Source organism: Mustela lutreola, chromosome 18 (assembly GCF_030435805.1).
Source record: "Mustela lutreola isolate mMusLut2 chromosome 18, mMusLut2.pri, whole genome shotgun sequence".
In the NCBI taxonomy this organism is placed as follows: domain Eukaryota; kingdom Metazoa; phylum Chordata; class Mammalia; order Carnivora; family Mustelidae; genus Mustela; species Mustela lutreola.
In genome coordinates, this window is record NC_081307.1 from 34702269 (window position 1) to 34722987 (window position 20719).

The 20719-nt window shown below is 39.7% G+C and overlaps 1 protein-coding gene across 1 annotated transcript in view; it reads left to right on the plus strand.

Annotated features, from left to right (window-relative positions):
• VEGFC (vascular endothelial growth factor C) overlaps window positions 1-20299 on the plus strand; it is a 98644-nt gene extending 78345 nt beyond the window's left edge. Inside the window, exons 4-7 of the mRNA XM_059155878.1 lie at window positions 1555-1706; window positions 15733-15839; window positions 16164-16497; window positions 19794-20299. Of these exons, the coding sequence (XP_059011861.1) occupies window positions 1555-1706; window positions 15733-15839; window positions 16164-16497; window positions 19794-19908 (708 nt within the window). The 3' untranslated portion in view covers window positions 19909-20299. The remainder of the gene's footprint in view (window positions 1-1554; window positions 1707-15732; window positions 15840-16163; window positions 16498-19793) is intronic.
• Window positions 20300-20719: the final 420 nt, after the last annotated feature.

Genomic DNA, 20719 nt, shown 5'->3' on the forward strand with positions numbered 1-20719 from the left:
GTTATATGCTGGGATTATCTACGTAGCACGGACAGTATTCTGGAGAACATCTAGAATCTTGAGACAATATTCAAATAATAACACGTCTATATGGCAATCAGGATGCATATCACATTCATATACATTAGTTTATGTAATTTTTCTAACAGTCCCATGAACAATGGGTCAAATGTTTCCTCAGTTTACTGGTTTTTAAAGAAATATACAGCTTAGATAAGTTAAATGACTTTTCCAAGTTCACACAACTTACAAGTGGGTTTACTCTTAAAAAATGCCCTGTCGGGGCATAACCCTGGGCTTGTTCCGCCTAAAGTACCTGTGCTTAGAAAGTAGCTGAATTAGAGAAAAAAAAAAAAAAGTAGCTGAATTTTTCAGTGACTATAGAATGAATACATTTCAAATGAAGAAAATGTGGAGTTTATAATTTAGCTATCTCTGTGTTTCATTCTTTAAAATTCATTTCCATGAATCTCCCTGTAGGACTAAGTTGGCAACTAATACAATTCCCTAAAGATTGTCAGTGATCTTTAAGCGTTGGCCTGAAATTATATGGACTGGCCAAATCACAAAGCTCTGAAGTTTGTAACCATTTTTAGCATGGCTCGTATTGCTGAAAAGGCACCAAATAATACCAAAGCAGTTTAGCTACAGTTACAGGACTACAGACTGATCTTACCAAGCAAGTAATGGCCAAGATTTCACTTTCACCATCATTACTAGTAATTCAGACTTTAAGAAACCTGGGAATTTAAATCCACTTAGTTTTACTTAATCACTAATTTGTTTATATATTCCATTAATTTTGGAGAAGAAACAAGAGAATTAGAGTTCCCCATAGACAAGGCATTCAGAATGAGACTTGAAATTTTGAGACTCTAGCCCACAATTGTGTATCATGTCCCACCTTATTTTAAGCTTATTACTTTCATAACACCTTTGCCAAAATAGCAGGAACAAATCTTTAAGTGATGAATGTGTTTCTTTTTCTTTTGAACATAATTAATTGATAAGATAGAGTGGACAAATGTAAAACTACTTTGAGGTAGAAATTTAATTTGGAATGAAAACTGATTTCACATCTCTGTATTTTGTGTCTCTGTATTCAGTTTACATAGAACAGGACATCACCAAACATCTCTAGGTTGTATGGCCAATAGCTTTGTACTCTTCTATCACAAAGATACTTATATCTGTGCCACTTTTTAACAACCCCTGGAACAATCTGGGACTCTGGAAATATTCTTTTTCCCTGAACACGGTGGTTTGTTGCATCTCTGCTCCGTGACTGTTAGCTGGTTATCAAAATTCTAATATGCTTTATCATAGTGACATGAGATAAGTAAAGGGACTGTTTATTATTCTGATAAAGGATACTGATTAGAAGCAAAACAGGTTCTACAGTGTGATCCTGAAAGCCTTCTGCATCCTGCATGCAGAACGAGCACTATGTTATCAGAAAGAGATAATCTCACTCTTGGGGGACTCCAACATCGACCATAAAGGTATTTTTTAGCATCTATATAATTTTTTCTTCTTTTTGTCCCTTCTTTGTAGTTGTTTGAAATCACAGTGCCTCTCTCTCAAGGCCCCAAACCAGTAACAATCAGTTTTGCCAATCATACTTCTTGCCGCTGCATGTCTAAACTGGATGTTTACAGACAAGTTCATTCCATTATTAGACGTTCCCTGCCAGCAACACTACCACAGTGAGTATGAATTAAAGCTTTTGCTTTCTGCATCCTCTGCTAAAACTGTTTTCAAGTAAATACATTTTATTATGAGAATTCTTGTGAAATTTGCTATAATATACTTTGCATCAGATACAAAAGAAGATGAATTTGGTACTGCAGCACAAAAGTAAAATTAAACTGAGACAGGGAGGTCCTTTTAATAGAGTAGTTCGCAACATAAAACAAGTATTTCTATGAGATGACACAGATTGCTCCACTCTTCGTCCCCCATGCAACCAAGTGTGCAAATTCACAATTGATGTGAAAGCTAAAGCCACTTAAGCTCGGTAAGATTTCTGACCCAAAACAAAAAATATTTTTAAAAAATTATTTTATATCTATTAGCATCCAGTTGCCTTTCCTCAATCTCAGTGTTTTTTTTTTTTTCCTCTACTCATATTTTTTATTTCAGCAAGCATTGAATACTGAAACACTAAAGTACTTGAAAGAATTTTCTCTTACTATTACTTCAAATTAACATTCAAAGTAACATTTGCTATTCAAATTCCTTTCTCAGCATATTTTTTTAGCCTGGTAAAGGGCAACAGATGCTGTGCTTGCTCACACAGAAGGACCTGCCTAGAGCATTGAGTGTTGACTCTGTGAAGAGTTTATAATGACTCGTTATACATTGTCATTAAAAATCTAGGAACTTTCTGCTTTCTGCCCCAACATGAAGCTGCAGCTCTTTGGTTTTCAGGATTTCTAATGCGTGTGCATAAAACTTACCAAACTTTGACATTTGTAACAAAATTTTAAATAAATTGGTGTGCAAACATATATATTACCAAAACAAACCAACCAACCTCTTTAAACCTTGCATTTAGGGTACTTGACAATAAATGTGATAATGTTAGTAGTTTTCCCCAGGGCTTCTTTACTTAGTGTGGCAGATTGGAGCCTCATCTTTCCAGAGACACACAAAAAACTATGGCTAGCCTAACTGGAGTGAAGTCTGTCCTTCACATGGGAACACAGAGGCCTTACCAGCATCTATGCATAAACTGAGGCCCCTACTTGGGGCACAGTACCGACAGAACCCCAAAGTTGTATGTGCAGGTTTACTCACTCAGCTCAGACATGTGTCCCCAGCTCCCGTGGCTATGCCTCCCTTCTGAGAGCTTCAGCCATTATCCCCATGCTGTTCCCAAAGTTAGGTTTCAGATGGACCTGAAATCTCTTATATTGCTGTGTGTTTAACTATATTAGATAGAACAGGCACAACCATCAAAGCTTTATTCTGTTTACGTCTACATTATTCATAGCACTTTTCTCTCATATCCTTGGAGACCTCTAAATCACACGGTTGTCATTAATTGCTTTTTTTCCTGCTGTCACACACCAGCACTGTTGATTTGGGAGGTGGTGTGGGGGCCGAGAGAGATGGGCTCCAGCCTAGGCCTGTATCTCGTTTCCACCCCTGGCATGCTTGTCCGCTCTCTTCTGCATGTGTGCCTGGTCTCATGCTGGGGTGTCCAGACCCATTCCCTTGGGTCGGATCTCTCCCCAGCCCTTGCATAATGTCACCCCTGAGCTTTCAAAGCCACCACGCCATTCATCTGACCAGAAACTGCCCGTGGCTTTCAGCGACCCAAAGGAATTGAGCACAAAGGTCTCACCTCCTTGTCCCATGAGCAGCCTTCCTTTCTTGTTTTACATCTCATTTCTCACCGAATCTGGGTTCACAAAGTCTCATTCCCTGAACACCAAGCTCATTTCCCACAGCGCATTGCCTTTCTCTTCGCCCTGGCATAAAATAAGTGCGCTTTGTCATCTGCCTTCCCAAAGGAAGTTCCAGCTCTCGGAGTTCAGGTGAAGGTCTCTGTCCTGCGCTGTCGTGTCCAAATACCACTGCTGTCTCCGCTTCCTGAATGCCCAGAGCGATCCCTGTGTGTGCTTTCTCCTTGCGCGGGTTTGTGGGGGTGTGTAGACGGGCCTGTGCGCCTGGACTGCGAGCCCCTGAGGTACGGGCAGGCTCACAGCCACCACAGCTAATCACGCTATGAAGTGCCTGAGCCATTTCTCTGCTTTCAGCCCTTTTCCTCGGCGTTTCAGCTCACCCTGCCCCAAGGCCCAGAGAAAGTACTTCAGTGACAGCCCTCTCTTCACTATAATTTTATTTGTTTAAAAGATTTTATTTATTTATTTAAGAGAGAAAGGGAATGAGAAGGGGGCAGGGCCCAGGAAGAAACAGACTCCCTGCTGAGCAGGAACACCGCCCCCCCTCCCCCCATGCAAGGCTCCATCCTAGAACCCTGGAATCAGACCTGAGCTGAAGGCAGAAGCTTAAGTAACTGAGCCACTCAGGCACCCCTTCAGGATAATTTTAAAGCCCTTATCTTGCATACTCTTTGCATATCTTCAGGGCCAGTGCTGCTCACATGACAGCCCATAAAACCCAATAAAAATTAAATACTGATTCAGAAGTTTTTATTGGGTTTTGGAGAGCCAAAAATCAATGCAAGATTCAAGATTCCTCCTCCTCAATACCCAGTTTTTACTCCCTTACAGTGACATTGCCTCCATTGTGAATGTCTGCCTTACTGTGATGCACTTAGATAATTTCTCTTCTCTTCTATTTCTCTTTCTTTGAATGTTGGTCTCTACTCAATATGAATTTTGACCCACAATTTAATTAAAACTACTATAATGGCAATTTATATAAAATGAATATATAATTATGTTATAAAACCATTTGTTAAAAATTAATAGAAATGGCTGCCACAATGGCCAAAATTAAGAAATGACAAAACCAAGTGCTGGAGAGGATGTCGGATGCTCACGTATCACTGAAAGACATGTGAAATGGTATAACCACTTTGCAAAAACATCTTGGTAGAGTCTTATGAACTTGAAGATACACTTACAAATATAATCCATAAATTGCCTTCTAGGTATTTGCCCAAGATAAATAAAAACATACTTCCACACAATAACTTGCACACCAGTGTTCACTTAAGCTTCGTTAGCCAACAAATCAGCAACCCAAATGGCCGTCAAAGAGGAGTGTGTAAGCAAACTGCACTGTGTCCGTACAGTGGAGCATTACTGAGTGATATAAGCAGAACGAACTGTTAATGTGCACGACATGAACGGATCTCAGAACATTAAGCTGAGTGACACAAGCTGAACTAAAAAACACATGTTATAATACTCAATTTATAAGAACTCTAGAAAAGACAAATATAATCTAGATTGAGAGAAAGCATTTCAGTAGTCGCCTGAAGGTACAGGTGGTAGGGATTGACTGGAAGGGACAAAGGGAACATGTGCGGTAGTAGAAAATGTTCTGTATGTTGATTGTGATAATAGTTACATAGGTGCATAAATTTGGGGGGGGTGAATTTAAAATAGCATTTTATCCTATGCAAATTATTTGTAAAAAAATTGATTTTTGAAAAGGCAAGAGAAACAGATCCTTTTACTAACTATAGATTTGAAATTCATTTAGGTTTAAAACGGTAGCTTGCTTAAAATCTTTATGGTAATTAAGTCAAACCTCTTAAGATTCTCATGATTCCTCAGCGGAGAGAGCTTCCCCACCCTCCTTCATATGGAGTTTGAAATTTCGCAGCCATGGCCACAGCTCTTCCCCAACCACGTGCTCTCAGGAGCCACCAGCACGATGAAAACGAGGCATTCCTTTCTCATGGCGTCATATGCCCATTATTAGGGGATTAAATAAGTAGTGCACCATTTTGTTTCATATTATTCATGAAGGAATATAATTCAATCACTAAATGAATCATTCATAAAATAAGTGATTCATAAAATAATTGAGTCTCTAAAATGGGCCAAGAACGCTGCAAGGTAGTAGAGAGAGGACAAGCATGAGCCTGCCTGCTCCTGGCCTCATAGCACTGACAGTCAAGGAGGTAGGACCCGTGTTCTAGCTGGATTAGTAGTAGCAGTAGTAGCTCACTAGACATCACTTTGCACAAGCATCTGCCCACATCATATTCATACAAGCCCCACAAGGAGGCCACACCAGTGATTCACGCCCCAGAGCACGGGGACGAAGGGTGTGCACCCTGCCCACAGCTTCCTGGTTAGGAAATTCCTTTTCTGCTTGGGGTTTCACTAACTTCTAGAAACCTTTTGCTACTCATTTCCCTCAGCTACAAAACAAAACGTAAATCAAAGTGTTATTAATAATGCAGTGTAAACTTCATAACCTAATCCTCGTGACCAACCTATCCAATGACACTATGCTCTATTACATACCCATCTGATACTGTGTGATGATGTAATAGAATAAGAGCAATAATGAGAATGAGGAGGACAACACCTCACACACGGACGCAGCGATGTTCATCATCAGTAATCCCTGCTCAGCGTTAGCACAGGGCCTAATGCCTGATAGTGAGCATTCAGTAAATGTTGGCTGCTATTTTTACAGACATTTTACAGATGAGAAAATTGAGCACTGGAAATGTTAATTAGCACATACAAACCTAACAGCTAAGAAAAGTGCTAGAAAAAAAATAAAAATTCAAGTCTTATAGCTCTTAAACCCATGTTTTCCCCAATATCTTATGGAATTTCTATATTTATCAAAAAAAAAGAAAGAAAGAAGAAAACTTCCAGAGGTGGAAGAGATTATATTGAGAAGAGATTAGATAGCAATACTCATATTGACGTATTTACAGATTATTCTCTTCCCTTCCAATTATTTCCTCTTATATTTTCCATCAGCTTGAACACCGTGGAGTCCCCATGACCCCTTACATGGAATGTTTCTTTCTATGGAGGGAGTCATTTGTGATTAAGAAGGGATGCCCTAGATTTTGTTCGTTGGTAAAAGTAGTATTCATTCATTCATAAGACATTTATGTTGAGTCTGACATGTGTGCCACACCATCCTAAGAGATGTGGGATATTAAAACAATGGATAATATACTTCCTTAACTAAAACAGCTCATGTGCCAGAATATAAACACAACTGCATCTAGTATAGTAAGTACATGAAACACAATGCTGTGCTTTATTGAGTTATTCATCAAACAGTCACTGTGTGTCTGTGTGGTGCAGCTACCATGCCAGGCTGTAGAGAACGTAGACAGGATTGCTCCTCTAGAGAAATCCCATAAGCGAGTCAGTCGTGCGAACAAGGGACTGGAGTTAGTGTGGTAGAGGAAGTGTGTATGCAGGACACATGCCTGCCATCACGCTGGAGATGGAGAGGACCAGCCTGGGTCTGCAGAAGTCCACAGGATTGCACCTGCCATGCCAAGGATGGACTTTTTCTTCAAGTTTCTCAAGAGCCATTAGAAGATACATGTCGGACCTGTCATGTTTACATTGTATATTCTAGAAAGAACATCCTGAAACCTGTGTAGGTGGGTTGGAGGAGCAAAACAGGAGAAGGGAAAATGGAAGCAGCTCACGAAATAATCTGATACAGAAATAATAAGGGTGAGACCCACGGTGGTGGAAATGGGGATGGAGAAAAAAGAGGTGGAAAGACATTTTTCAGAAAGCCCAGCACTTGGGGGCCACGTGTGTGGGAGAACACGGAGGCAGAAGTTAAGGATGAAAGTGCACGGATGATACAAAGACGGAACGCGTGTTCACGGGGAGAATGGAATAGAAACGGGGAATTTGGTTTGAATATACATATTGGTGTCTGTGGTGTCTGTAAGAAATCAAAGTGAAATATTCCATAGGCATTGGGATCTGGAGGTGCCCCAAGGAGGGCACACTTCTTCGGTAGCTACCGGCATGAAGCTGGTCGAGCACTGGAAGAGATGAACCCACAAGGAAAATAGAGACCATTAAAAGAGAAGCAGCAGTGGACACTGGGGATGATCGCTACTTAAGAAACTGGGAGAAACAGTGCTCTGCGCCGGAGACTTAAGAACAGCCAGAAGAATTAAGACTAGTAATGGTTTATTATGAAATCCAAAGGAGATTGCAAAAACCAGTAATTCAAAGAAAAAAGTGGTGGGATGATCAAGAATTAGGTCAAACTCAAGAATGACCAGGACTGACTCCATTATCGGAAGGACAAAAAGTGGAGATAACGTGTTTATTTATTGATATCCCACGTTGCACAACAGTCTTGAGAAAGAGGCAGAGGAAACAAGAGGGTGAATTCTGAAGGTGAAATTCTCAATTATTATATGAGAAACCGAATCAGAGGGATTAAGTCATTTTCCCCACCATCACCCGACTGAGAGGAGCAAACCAGAGATTCAGACTAAATTTGGAGCCAATCCATTCCTCTGGGAATCCAATCATTACTGCATTTTTAACTTTTTTAAATTTCAAAAGAAATCTCCAAATAAATACTAAAGGACAAGGAAAAAAAACTCACAAAATGATCTATCCTTCCATATTGTTGGATATGGATATATTCTTCCATATGTTGACTTGAAATTCAACAAGCATTTTGTCATATTCACTTAAGATACAGCTCAAAGCCCCAGTCACCATTCTGCATCCTCTGTTCCCAGAGGTAACCACTGCCTGGAAATTGTATTCTCATTCATGCTCTTCCATTTTTATGGCATACGGATGTATTAACGTAGGAAAAAATAATGTATAGTACAGCTTTGTTTAAAATATTTATGTTAAAATGGTGACATTACTTTTTTCTCTCAATGGTATGTGTTAGACATGTAATCATCATTTTGAGGTCTATAGGCCTGGCTTGTTCATTCCATACATGTATGATATTCCATTGTATGAATGAATGAGTGAGTGAATGTTCATGCTTATTCTGTGATACCTCCTATAGGGGAGGCACTATGCTACTTATTAGGAAGAGGGTAAAATCAAAAGAGAGAGATGTCACATTTGATATCCAAGTGCCTTGAAGTGAGTTTTACCCAGGGGCAAATATATTAGTCAGTTGGTTCTCACTGACAATGTCCCATAGGGTTCCTCAAGGAAATAGCACATTCTGGGGACAATGGATAGAGAATAATTTATTTGGGTGTTAATCGGTGAAGGCCAGAGGAGACTAAATTAAAAAGGCAACGCTAAGCCTGTGCTTCGGAAGCACCAGCCTGAAGAGTTTCACCTTTTCTGTAGAGGGATTGGCGTAGCGTGGGGAGTTTTTTGGTAGAGAAATGACAAAACTGTGCTCAGCAGAGCCAGGGTACCTTGAATTTTTTTTAATGATAATAAATAAAAACCATGGGTGATTTCAACCTGATAAAGAGGTTACATCAGTCTTTGGGGGAGAGGCCTGGTGTGGTGAGAGAGGAAAAGAAGGGGTGAAAAAAGATGAGAACATGGAAAAACCTAGCCTGAAGGCTCCTTTGTTTTTATTTGTTTACTGGTTTTCATTTCTTTTACAAAAATGTCAACATTGCTTACCAAGACACCATCTAAAACATATTTGCTTCTAAGAAGTTTGAGTTATTCGGGCTTATTAAGGAAAATTTCATTTGTGTGAGAAGTCTTCTCTTCTCCAAGGAACACAGTAGATTTATGTCCCTGGCAACCTTTGAAGTAGAACTTGAGTGCTCAGTGTCTTTGTTAATCTGTAACAGATCCTCAGTCCGAATGCTTAGAAGCTTGAATATCCGTGAGGGATTCTTCTCATTTTAATGTTCTTCTTTTCTTTTAATTTTAAGATATGTTGTTGCTTCACCAAAAATAGAGATAGAATAGCGTGATACATTTAATAAACTGCATCAGAGCAAAAATGCAAAGGTAACATATCTGCCAGTTAAACTGCAACATAGTCTTGTGCTGATTGATCAGAAATAAATACTTTTCCAGTATTTTAAAACATGCATCTGTATTCTGCCCTGAAAATATCCCCTTTCTAGGTTGAAAACCCCTGTGATACTATAGAATTATTTTTGAACTTTTATTTTCATGTCTGTTCATCCTCTTTTTTTCTTTTTAACAAAGTTCGTTATTATCTAAATATTATCTAATGCCTTCAAATGAGCACCTATTGATATGAATTCACCCATGGAGCTCAAGTAAGAGTCTCCAGACCCTGGAGGGTATTTTTTTTCTAAAAGGAATCTAACTGTGCTGTCCAGTATTCCTTCCCTTGGACCCTCTAGTTTCTGCCTTCTAAGAGAGAACAGTTGGAAGCGCAGCATTCCTGTGACTTGCCGACTTGTAGAAATTAAGCAGAAGGTCTGTGGCTGAGAATATTCCAGCAATGTATCCTCTGCTCTGAGGCTGTGACTGCATTGTCACCCAGAGATGGGAACTATTAGATCAAAGAGTTTGTCAACATATTGTCAAGTTCAACTAAAATGCACTGATAATGATTTTTAAGAAATGTCTACGTTAGACCAAATCTATCAGTCATTTCCTAAGTATTTTTGATAGACCTTTTAAAGCAGTTTTCGGCTTATAGAAAAAATTTCAGCAAAAAGTACAAAGAATTCCCATATACCTCTTACCCTCCTTTCCCAGATTCCCCTAACACCTTGCCTTAGAGAGTCAAGTGTATTCAAGGGCCATACATGAGGAACTCAAGATGAACACAGCAATTCAAAGTCCTTGGGAAAAAAACTGTTGAAGTATTTTACCTAGGGCTCTGTGGCTCTAATAATGAAAGAAAACATTGCCCTTCCAGCTGCTATTCTGACAAGTGTCTTGGGCCAGAGGGTCTGGATGGATATTCTTTCAAAATATAATTACAGGTTTGAGTGATTATTAATCACAGTGGGTGAAAGTTCAGATGACATCAACAGTCAGCACTTGGGGAATCAAAAATGCACTCGGATATTTATCGACATTATTAACATGGTCAGAGTCTGCCTCCCCCATCCTGCCCCTTTATAGGTTTTCTTAATGCAACATAGATCATCTTACTGGATAGATCATTGAATGATATGAAGGTGCTTAGAAGGGATGTGTGAGTGCTCACGGTACAGGCTTTCAGACTCGTATCACTGATCACATTCCACATTTAGGGAGACTTAAGGCAGGCTAGCTATTTGAGGAACAGGACTGTGTACTACAGATACCAATGATCAGCAGAATTTTAATCAGCTGGGTGACTGTGGAGACACCTTATGAAAAGAGATGCCAATGAGAGCATTTGATTAATAGCACAGTTCATGTCCACAGAAAGAATTTGCATTTTTAAAAAGCCATTGAGTGCTAGGAATTGAATTTGTATTCAGTTAATGTTGACATTCATTTTGAATGATCTATGAAATATTTTAAGAGATATTTAGTAAAGTGGATCAAAAATAGTTAAACAAATCCAGATGAAGAGGGTTTTTTCCACTGAGAAATACATTACAAACTATATTACATTCAACTCAGTGCTTACTAATGCCAAACAAAATGTAGGAGTGTGTCTGCGTTCCTTAAATATGGATTAGGGGAGTCAGAGAATTTCCAAGCATGTAGAAACTCTAGTGCCAAAGTATAGAGATGATGAAAGAACCCAAATAGCACGATGGACAAAACAGCCTGCTACAGTGTCCAGAGCACAGAAGCTAACAACTCTTAACCAGTGTGTAGTGTTTAATCACACGGAACATACTAGTCTTTCAAAATTTCAAAAGGTAAATGGTGAGATAAGAATCATTTTAATCATTAAATCCATCATTCTTAAATGGTATGCCCTTACATTTTTATCCTCTAGTTCTAACTAGCAACAGTTACCTAACCAGTTGAATGAGGTAATGAAATAATTCTTAGAAAAGCATCTTTTTCCTTTGTAAGTATTATAAACAGGATTGTGGTTGTGTTTGCTGGGGAGGGATGGGAAAGGCAAAGTAGGAAACTTTATTTACATGTGATTCTCACATGTAAATAAACACAGATCTACTTTACAAATAATTGCATAGGCAATGGCTTTGCAGACAAAATGCGTCTTTGGATCAGTATTTTATAAAGACGGTATACAAAAATAATTTCTTTGAAAGTTTTAATATGTTCACACTAATATTTGGAACTTGAAGAAAAATTTCAATAGGATAAAAATGCTTTGGAGATGAAAATATGGAGGAGATAAGTAAATTGTGCTACCTTCTATCCACATTAGAACATTTTCTTTCATTCTAAGATACTGTTCTGGAAATGTCTTTTTTTTTTTTTTTTTTTTTTTTTTTTTTTTTGCATGAGAAGATTTATGCTAAGAACTTGCCTTTCACTTTTAGAGCAGGGAACCTCATTTAGTAATTATGAAAATGCATCCTATGTAAATATCTGTATCCTTCATTAAATGGCATCTAGCAAGACTTCAAATTTCAGCATTAAAATGTTAACATTGATAAGTAGTAGTTTCTTTTGGCAAAGCTTTTACAGTGATGTTTTTCTAGAAATTTAAGTTTTAAGAATCTTAGAAATTAAAATATTTGGTTCACCTTGAACAAAGCATAATTAGTCCATAATATAAAGTTCATGTTGACAAAAACATGTCAGGTATAACAACTGAAATTGTTATTCTAAAGGCCATATTTTTATTCAGCGTGCGTGTGCAAAACCAAAAGAGCTGGTGTAGCCAGATCCTAGGGGATTACTGAATGCTGTAAAACTAGGCACTAGATACCTTGTTATTTTGTAGGACATTTTCAGAAATGCATTCGTTCATCAGTTTCTACACAAAGTCCATATTTTTGGATTTATCTTTTTAAGGATGTGAGATGTTACAGAACTCTTTCTTCTCCCTCACGACATGAGAAATAGGACATGATTTTCCTACCCCTTTAGGCTGAACAATTTTGTAAACCAACTTTCACTTCAGTACAGAGACATTAGCATGTTCTCCTGCAGTTAAAGACCTCAGGATGGACCAGTCTCACTTAGGCTAGAGATTGAGATCATTCTTAACACTTTTTCCCATGAAAATAAGTAGCTTAGATATGCTTATCAACTTCAACGACTGTAACTAAGAAGCAGACACACTGGACATTGCTACCATACAGACAGACAGACATACACCACATGTGGGACGGGGAGGTTATATGTGTGAGGACGTATACATGCCTGTTTATATGTGCTTATAACAAAAACATATGCACAAAGAGAACTGAACTGTCACTGCAGAAAGTGATCCATATCACATGCATTCTAGCAGTTTTTATTACATGTCACCCTTTGAGTTTATGAATGCATTTCCCAACCATTATTGTTGATTTCGTGATCCACTGATGGGTTACAAGTAACAACTGGAAGAACACTGGCTGAGGTAATGGCAGAAGAAATCACATATTGGCAAAATGATCTCGCCCTTCTGCAGCCACCATAGGCCTGTGCCCTCCTGATTACAGCAAGGGAGTGTGTCACTTAAATCATGTGTGTGTCAACCTTGCAACACAGCCCAAACCTTCATTTACGAAGAGTGGTCTGAGTTGCATTGGGCCGGGATTGAGTGCATTACTATTATATAACTTAACCTAACAGCATCTTATTTGATGGAAGGGACTAAAGCTTTGGATAGGAGGTAAATGAAAAAAAAAATGATACTGGTTTTGGAGAATTGATAAGCACTGTCTGAATTTTTTGTGGAACAATGCACATTAATGATTAACCAAGAAAACAGTAATGACCAAAATATGTGGTAAGTAAAGACTTGCTCTTGGGAATACATAAAATTATTAGGGAGGTATAATGTTCCCCAAGGCCCACAGCTAACTGGAAAAACAAGGTTTAGAAGAGCATGTAAGGGAGGCTATGTTTGGGATAACAGAATGGGAAAGATATATACATATATACATATTTTCTTTTATTTATAAAAAGAAACACTGAAAACATAAACCAGAAAATGCAAAAAGGATCAGCCTGCTGAGGACATGGATCAGAATGAACTCCTCTGAATGTATATTTTCTCATAATTTTAACTGAAATCACATAAATTTTCAAAAAATAAAATTATAAAGAAAAAAGCATATGATATATGCAGGAGGCAAATATCTTACTATTATATATAGGCATACCTAATATATACTTAAGCAAATATAAAGATTGTTAGGAACAAAAATTTTAACGGAAGTTATTAGTATGACGTCAAGAAGTAAGTTTAAAACCCAGTAATGTTAAATTACATTTGGAAATCGCACTATGACTGGGTTTTTTTTTTCCTCCTAAACTATGTACAGGTATCTCTTACTTAAGATCAATAGCCTATTTTCAAAAATATACATTCCAAACAAATTTGTATTGTCTTAAATGGGAAGAATTAAACCCCAAACATAACTCATTTCCTACAAGGAGCTTAAACACAATACCTGTAGAAAAGTAACATGCTACTGTGATAGGATCTAAAAAGCTCAAACACTGTTTCTTTGATCATCCAACAATTTCTATGCTTGTTAACACATGGCTACTTTATGTGTGACTACTTGGATTATTTGCATGCTCAGTGAGAAATTATTAGCTTATGATATGGGACAGCAAATAACACACAGCATTCAAAAACTTGTTATAAAATCAAGAAAACTTTCCATAAGAGATGGTCCTCATCAGACTGAAGACATGGTCCTTGAAGAATGTTACAAGGGAGGAGGGATAAGGGGAAGACAGTCATTGCGACTCATGGTTGTGTGGAGAAGTGTGCGTTTTAGGCAAATTCTCCCACTGAGCAGGATAAGACTCTCTGGGTCTGAGAGCTGCTATAGAGACTGCCAAGTGGGAGAAAGTCCATAAATCCTCAGGGCAGTTGTCAAGGGAAAAGTGGTTACCGACCGTAGATGTGCTTACACGGTTCAAAAAGTCCTTCCCGGGGTACTATGCGAGGCATCAGGCGGGCTTCTAAAGGCATGGCATGGCGTCATCACACAGTAAGACTCTGGAACTTTTCTCAGCAACATCCAAAGCACATGACCTGTTTGTTTACACTCGGTTCACCTGTTAAGAGGTCTACACGTGACTGTTCTGTTCTACCAACCTGACGCGTAACTCAGCACTCTTCCCTCACATACTGTTCATGATACTGAGTGTGAAAGATACAATTATTTCCCCTGCAGCAACGTCAGTTGAAAAATAAGGTAGTAAGAGGTGTATAGATACTCTGTAAGGATATTAAGAGCCCAGAATTCTAGTGGGCAAACATCAACTAGGAAGACCTTCTGTGGGATATACGTGCTTTTTGTAGCTCTGCGCCCTGAAAAGGTTAAGTAGTCATGTAAGCTGTTGGCACTGAGCAAACCTAATCCCAAGTGGCATTTCCCGACAGCAAGGGCTTCTTGAAGGAACGGCTGATTCTAGGTGTAGAGGAGACAATGGGCAAGATGAGGCCTGCGACATCTGCTCACCCCAGAGAACAGAGAAGGCTGTCCTCCACAAGGCTCATTTCATACAGGTGCCAGCAGTCGGATGGCTGGAGCAGAGGAATACTTGGTGTATTGGATGGAAGCCCATATGTTCATAACTTTTACTAAAACAGATAAAGAGAATGTAAGAGGAGAGAGGAAGGGAGAGAAAACTAGAGCAGCAGTAACATCAAGCATGGGCTTTGATGCCCTTCTGGCACAGTGTCGAGTGGAAATTTTGGATCAGTAGACCCTTCATAGTCATAGATATCTCTGGTTCAGAAATAAGTCAGGAAAGGTAAAGTACAAAGAGGTTTCCTGTAGACTTGTTTAGAAGAGCCACAGACTGGAAGCAGTTTCAACAGTGACCAACGGGACATCACTCCTCATTCATTTCATGGAGGGCTATGTACCACTAACAAGCAGGACATCCTGCAAAGAACTACGAAGATATCCACAATATATTGTTTAGTGGACGAAGGAAGCTTCAGAGTAATAGAAGAGGCTTATCCTGGTTTTTTGCACCAACTAAACCACCATGTGATTATACAAATAAATGTACCTGCCTTAACAAGATCAAAGTGTGTAGTGATCTAGACCATACCACGAAGTGGTCACCTCTGGGATTAGAACTTGGCCACATATGTGGGGGAGGGAGACACTCGGGAGAGGGAACTTTCACATTTCATTTCAGATATCCTCGCATCCCTTTAAAGCTTTTTCACAGGCGTGTACCGGCTTTGTAATACACAGGGAAGAAAAGAGAGGAGGCCTTCCGTGCACCAGTTAGACTGCTAACTCCTCTGTCTCTCCCCAAGGTGCCAAGCTGCAAACAAGACTTGCCCCACAAACTACTTCTGGAATAATCACCTCTGCAGATGCCTGGCTCAGCAAGATTTTATTTTTTCCTCAAATTCTGGAGATGGTAAGCAGAATCATATTTATTTATTTATTTATTTATTTTAAGCAGAATGATACTTTGAAGACAAAATGCCAAGTGCCTCTATTTTGGTTAACATTTTAGTATTAAAACCACATGTACAATATTCTGATGATTACGCTCTGGAATAAGAGACTACCAGAGAGGATGCTGTCTACTTGACATTGCTATTGTTTTGAACTTCCTTGTAAAGGGACAGACTCATGTTTGTGCACACCCTTTAATGAAAAACATAGAGACGCTTTTCAGTGCTTTTAATTGTTTCACACCAGTAAGGTATACTGAAGATGTCTGACTGTCTTTGTCTAGACTCTGCAGATGGATTCCATGACATCTGTGGACCCAACAAGGAGCTCGACGAAGAAACATGTCAGTGTGTCTGCAAAGGGGGGCTCCATCCTTCCAGCTGTGGACCCCAGAAAGAACTAGACAGAAACTCGTGCCAGTGTGTCTGTAAAAACAAACTTTTACCCAGCTCCTGTGGGGCCAACAGGGAATTTGACGAAACCACATGCCAGTGCGTATGCAGAAGAACCTGCCCAAGACATCAACCCCTAAACCCCGGAAAATGTGCCTGTGAATGTACAGAAAATTCACAGAAATGCCTCTTGAAAGGAAAGAAATTTCAACATCAAACATGCAGGTAAGAAATCTTCGTAAAGTATGTTCCTTTCTCTTACTGAGGACAGTTTCCTCAACCAAAATGGTGGAGGCTTTTTAGAATATGACCCGTCAGTTCTGGAGGATGACTTCTCTTATTTTCTCACCGAAATTTCCTTGAGACTGTATTTGCTCCTGAAAGGATCCCTGGGAACCAAAACCAGATCCAAGCCCAGAATGCACTCCTACTGCTCATCCCAGAGGCTGAGTTTGAGGCGGTGGTGCTCACATGGGCTGGGAGACAGATGCACAAGACAGTCGCTTGAGGAGGATTTCCAGAACATCCAAACATGGCATCCCTGCCTCCACCAAAACTTATGATGCCATCGTAATATAAGACAGCTGTTCTGGGGCTCCTGGGTGGCTCAGTGGGTTAAGCCGCTGCCTTCGGCTCAGGTCATGGTCTCAGGGTCCTGGGATCGAGTCCCGCATCGGGCTCTCTGCTCCGCAGGGAGCCTGCTTCCCTCTCTCTCTCTCTACCTGACTCTCCATCTACTTGTGATCTCTCTCTGTCAAATAAATAAATAAAATCTTAAAAAAAAAAAAAAAAAGACAGCTGTTCCAAGTGCAGAAAATTGTATGAAAATTTACAGAGGATAGGAGAGTGCCACTAAATGTAGAATTGTATTTAGAAAAACATTTAAGTATTTAGTGGAATTAGAGAAATAAATTGTAATTTTAAAGATTACTCAAGACACATTCCTGAAATGTTGATTCTGCCCCCTTCTTCCCCAACAAAATGAGACTGCTGGCCTCAAACACTTCCAGTGTTACTCCCTGAACGACTTCCTCTTTCATCGGACTGCGAGGTGGGCTGTTTGGGCGGGCTCTGTGATTTGGGCATTTCCTTCAGCACAGCTCCACCAGCCAGGCCTTCTCTCTCCCATACGTTTGACATCTTTAACTACTTCTCTTTCCCCTTACTTGATGAGAGTTCCTATACTTCTGTTTTATTAGCATCTTACCGTGGTGCTGAACACACTGTGGCAGTGAAGCTTTGTCCTCTTCAGAGTCGCTCCAGGGCCCGGGCACTCGGCCTTTGCATTCCCCCCTTCTCTCGTTTGTCCAACCAGCTGTGACCGAGTTTAGGCCCTAGAATGCCAGGCTAACGTGCTAGTCAAGGGTTAGTAGACTCCACAGCCAAATCCGGTGGGCAAGTTGGTCTTCGTGTAACCTGTCTTTTCTGTTCCTTTTCTTGAAGCCCCCCTCTTTGTTTTGGCAGACATAGGTTTTCCTTCTCTGGCCGTCCTCCCAGTTTTCAGACGGTCTGTGCCTCATCACCTCCACCGGGCTCTCTTCTTCCAAGCTCAGTCTTTAGAGATGCCCATGCAGCAGCGGACCGCTCACCGGACTTGAGACTTTAATTTATTTACAGTTTTGTACCTTCATTAATGTTCATAATGTTCATCATGTTCATCTTTTTAACCCTCGTGACTTTTGTGCTCCTATTTCAATTTCTATCTCTAATGACCCATCCATACTAACATGTTAGCCATTGCATAAGGGAACTTCCCGGAATCTGGGTTCACTCAGAAGGGTTCAGTATACAAATTGATTTAATAATCTTTGGTAAGATTTAGTATTGATATAGTACTCTGCATTTTCGAAATATCCTTCTGGTAGTTCGAGTAGGGATATGCAAGAAAAATTGGAATACAGTTGTTGCTCAAAATACTCCAAAAAGGAGGGGCAGGGGCACCTGAGTGGCTCCGTCGGTTAAGTCTCTGCCTTTGGCTCAGGTCGTGATCCCAGGGTCCTGGGATCGAGCCCTGCATCAGGCTCTCTGCTCAGCAGAAAGCCTGCTTCTCTCTCTACCATTCCCCTTGTGTTCCTTCTTTTACTGTTTCCTCTCTCTCTGTCAAATAAATAAGTAAAATCCATATATATATACATATATTTTTTTTTTCTCTAAAAAAGGAAACAAAAGGATCTCTATAAGGTACTCTGAAGCAATAATGAAAGAAAAAGCCGTCATCCATGAGATACCTGATTTTTTGCTTACATAAGACTAACCAGCCATCATATTTTTCTATAGAATTCTTATATTAAGAGAAAAGATTTTGATCTTTGTATTTCTCCTAATAGTATACATTGCTTCATGAAAACTTTCTATTTACTGAAACTCTTCCTGTGTTCATTTTTCTAAGGATATACTTGCAGGTTTACATATATATTGAAACAAAAAAGGTAATTTAATATTTTAAAAATATGTACACTCATTTTCTCTTAATATTCCAGAAGTGGGGCAGGGAGCAGATTATGTATTTTTTTGTCCACTGCCTTAAATCAGCAACTTTCACTGATGATTAAGAATTGCGTCTTTTTAGTAAAGGAATACCAGAAGTCTTCTAATAATGCATCTGTACTTAGAAGTAAAAAAAAAAAAAAAAAAACTCAGTAACATTTTAACTAGATACACCTTCTTTTCTACTAGAGCACAAGAAATGAAACTTCAGACTCACATCGGCAGTTTCTTTGCCGTGCACTTTTGATCTCCCTGCGGGGTCACCCTGCCCGGCTCCCTGGACACCCAGCCCTTCTCGCACCAGACACGCTCACGCTCCCACAGCTGCTTCAAAGAGAGCTCCTGCTTGCGGAAGCGACGGGGCTGTTTGATCATGTCCTTTCACCACTGCTGGAAGCTGGAAGTCTAGGGTACAAAGAGAGGGGTTCCCAGAGCAGGCACTCTCTCTCTCCCACCACCCCCCAGACCACCTTCTTCTCACCTGCAGCCCAGGTGGAGAGGAAGAGGGGACCACCCGGGCTCAGCCACCTGCCTGCCCAGCAGAGGGACGGGGTGGGGGCGGCGCCCCCCGCGGAGGACCACATCCTGCCAGCATGGCTGGACTTCCATGCAGGTCTGGGTTCCATGCAAGTCCCAGACGCTTGCGGACTCTGCCATGCTGCTACGCTCACACCACATCGGCAGACCTTGATGCTATGCTCACACCACATCGGTAGACCTTGCACACTCACTTTCACATTTTCTGTTTTATGTTCCTTTCATCCTCGAAGCAGAGAGCACTTCAAAAGAACTAAAGCTCACGTCATCTCAAGTCTCCCATCTGTTCTATCAGCAAGATTGCTTTTAGGCTTTTCCATTCCTCCTAAATTTTGTAATTCTCAGCACTAACTTCAATAAGACATAAACCTAAGAATAATTTTATGATAAAATGAGTAACTTTGTTCTTGTTTTAAATTTAGGGAGACAACTGCATTTGTAGCGTAATGAACTCATTGCTTTGGCCTTTAACAAAAACGTGTTCCTCATTTTCCTAGTTGTTACAGAAGACCGTGTGCTAATCGACCGAAGCATTGTGACCAAGGACTTCTATTTAGTGAAGAAGTATGTCGCTGTGTCCCTTCATACTGGAAAAGACCACATATGAACTAAGACTGTACTATTTTCCAGTTTGTCAGTTTTCTCTCTTGGAAAACTGTGTTGCCACATTAGAACTGTCTGTGAACAGAGAGACCTTTGTGGGGCCATGGAGACAAAGACAGAAGTCAGCGTTTGCTGACCCGTGTGGATAACTTTACAGAAACGGACTGGAGCTCGTCTGCAAAAGACCTCTTTTAATGACTGGTTTTTCTGCCAATGACCAGAGCTGAGGTTTTTCTCTTGTGATTTAAAAAAAAAAAAAAAATGACTATATAATTTATTTCCACTAAAAATATTGTTTCTGCATTCATTTTTATAGCAATAACAATTGGTAAAGCTCACTGTGATCAATATTTTTATATCATGCAAAATGTTTAAAATAAAATGAAAATTGTATTATAAACTGGTAAGATCAGTCCCTTACTATCTTCCACAATCAGCAAAACTTGATGATATGAAAACATTCATCTCCTCCTGCCCTTCCTCCTTTCCTCCAACCAGATGTCAGATTTTGACTATTAGGAAAAAGTGTGATCCTAGGAGAGAAAGTTCCAGAGGGACAACAGTTGCTATTACATTTTATTGAAATTCATCTCTGAATAAATATAAGGATTATAAATGTTTTAGCACATGACACATTGGAATTTATAACCAAGGGAGTCAATATGGAACATAACTTATAAGTTCCTCTGCTTAGCATGACCACGTGATGGAAATTATTCAGTGCCCTGGGATCATTCAGACTCATCACTTGATTTAATATCCCTCAGTATAAATTAAGATGGTTTAAGGTATTTTACTCAAAAAGAATCCTTCCCAGTAT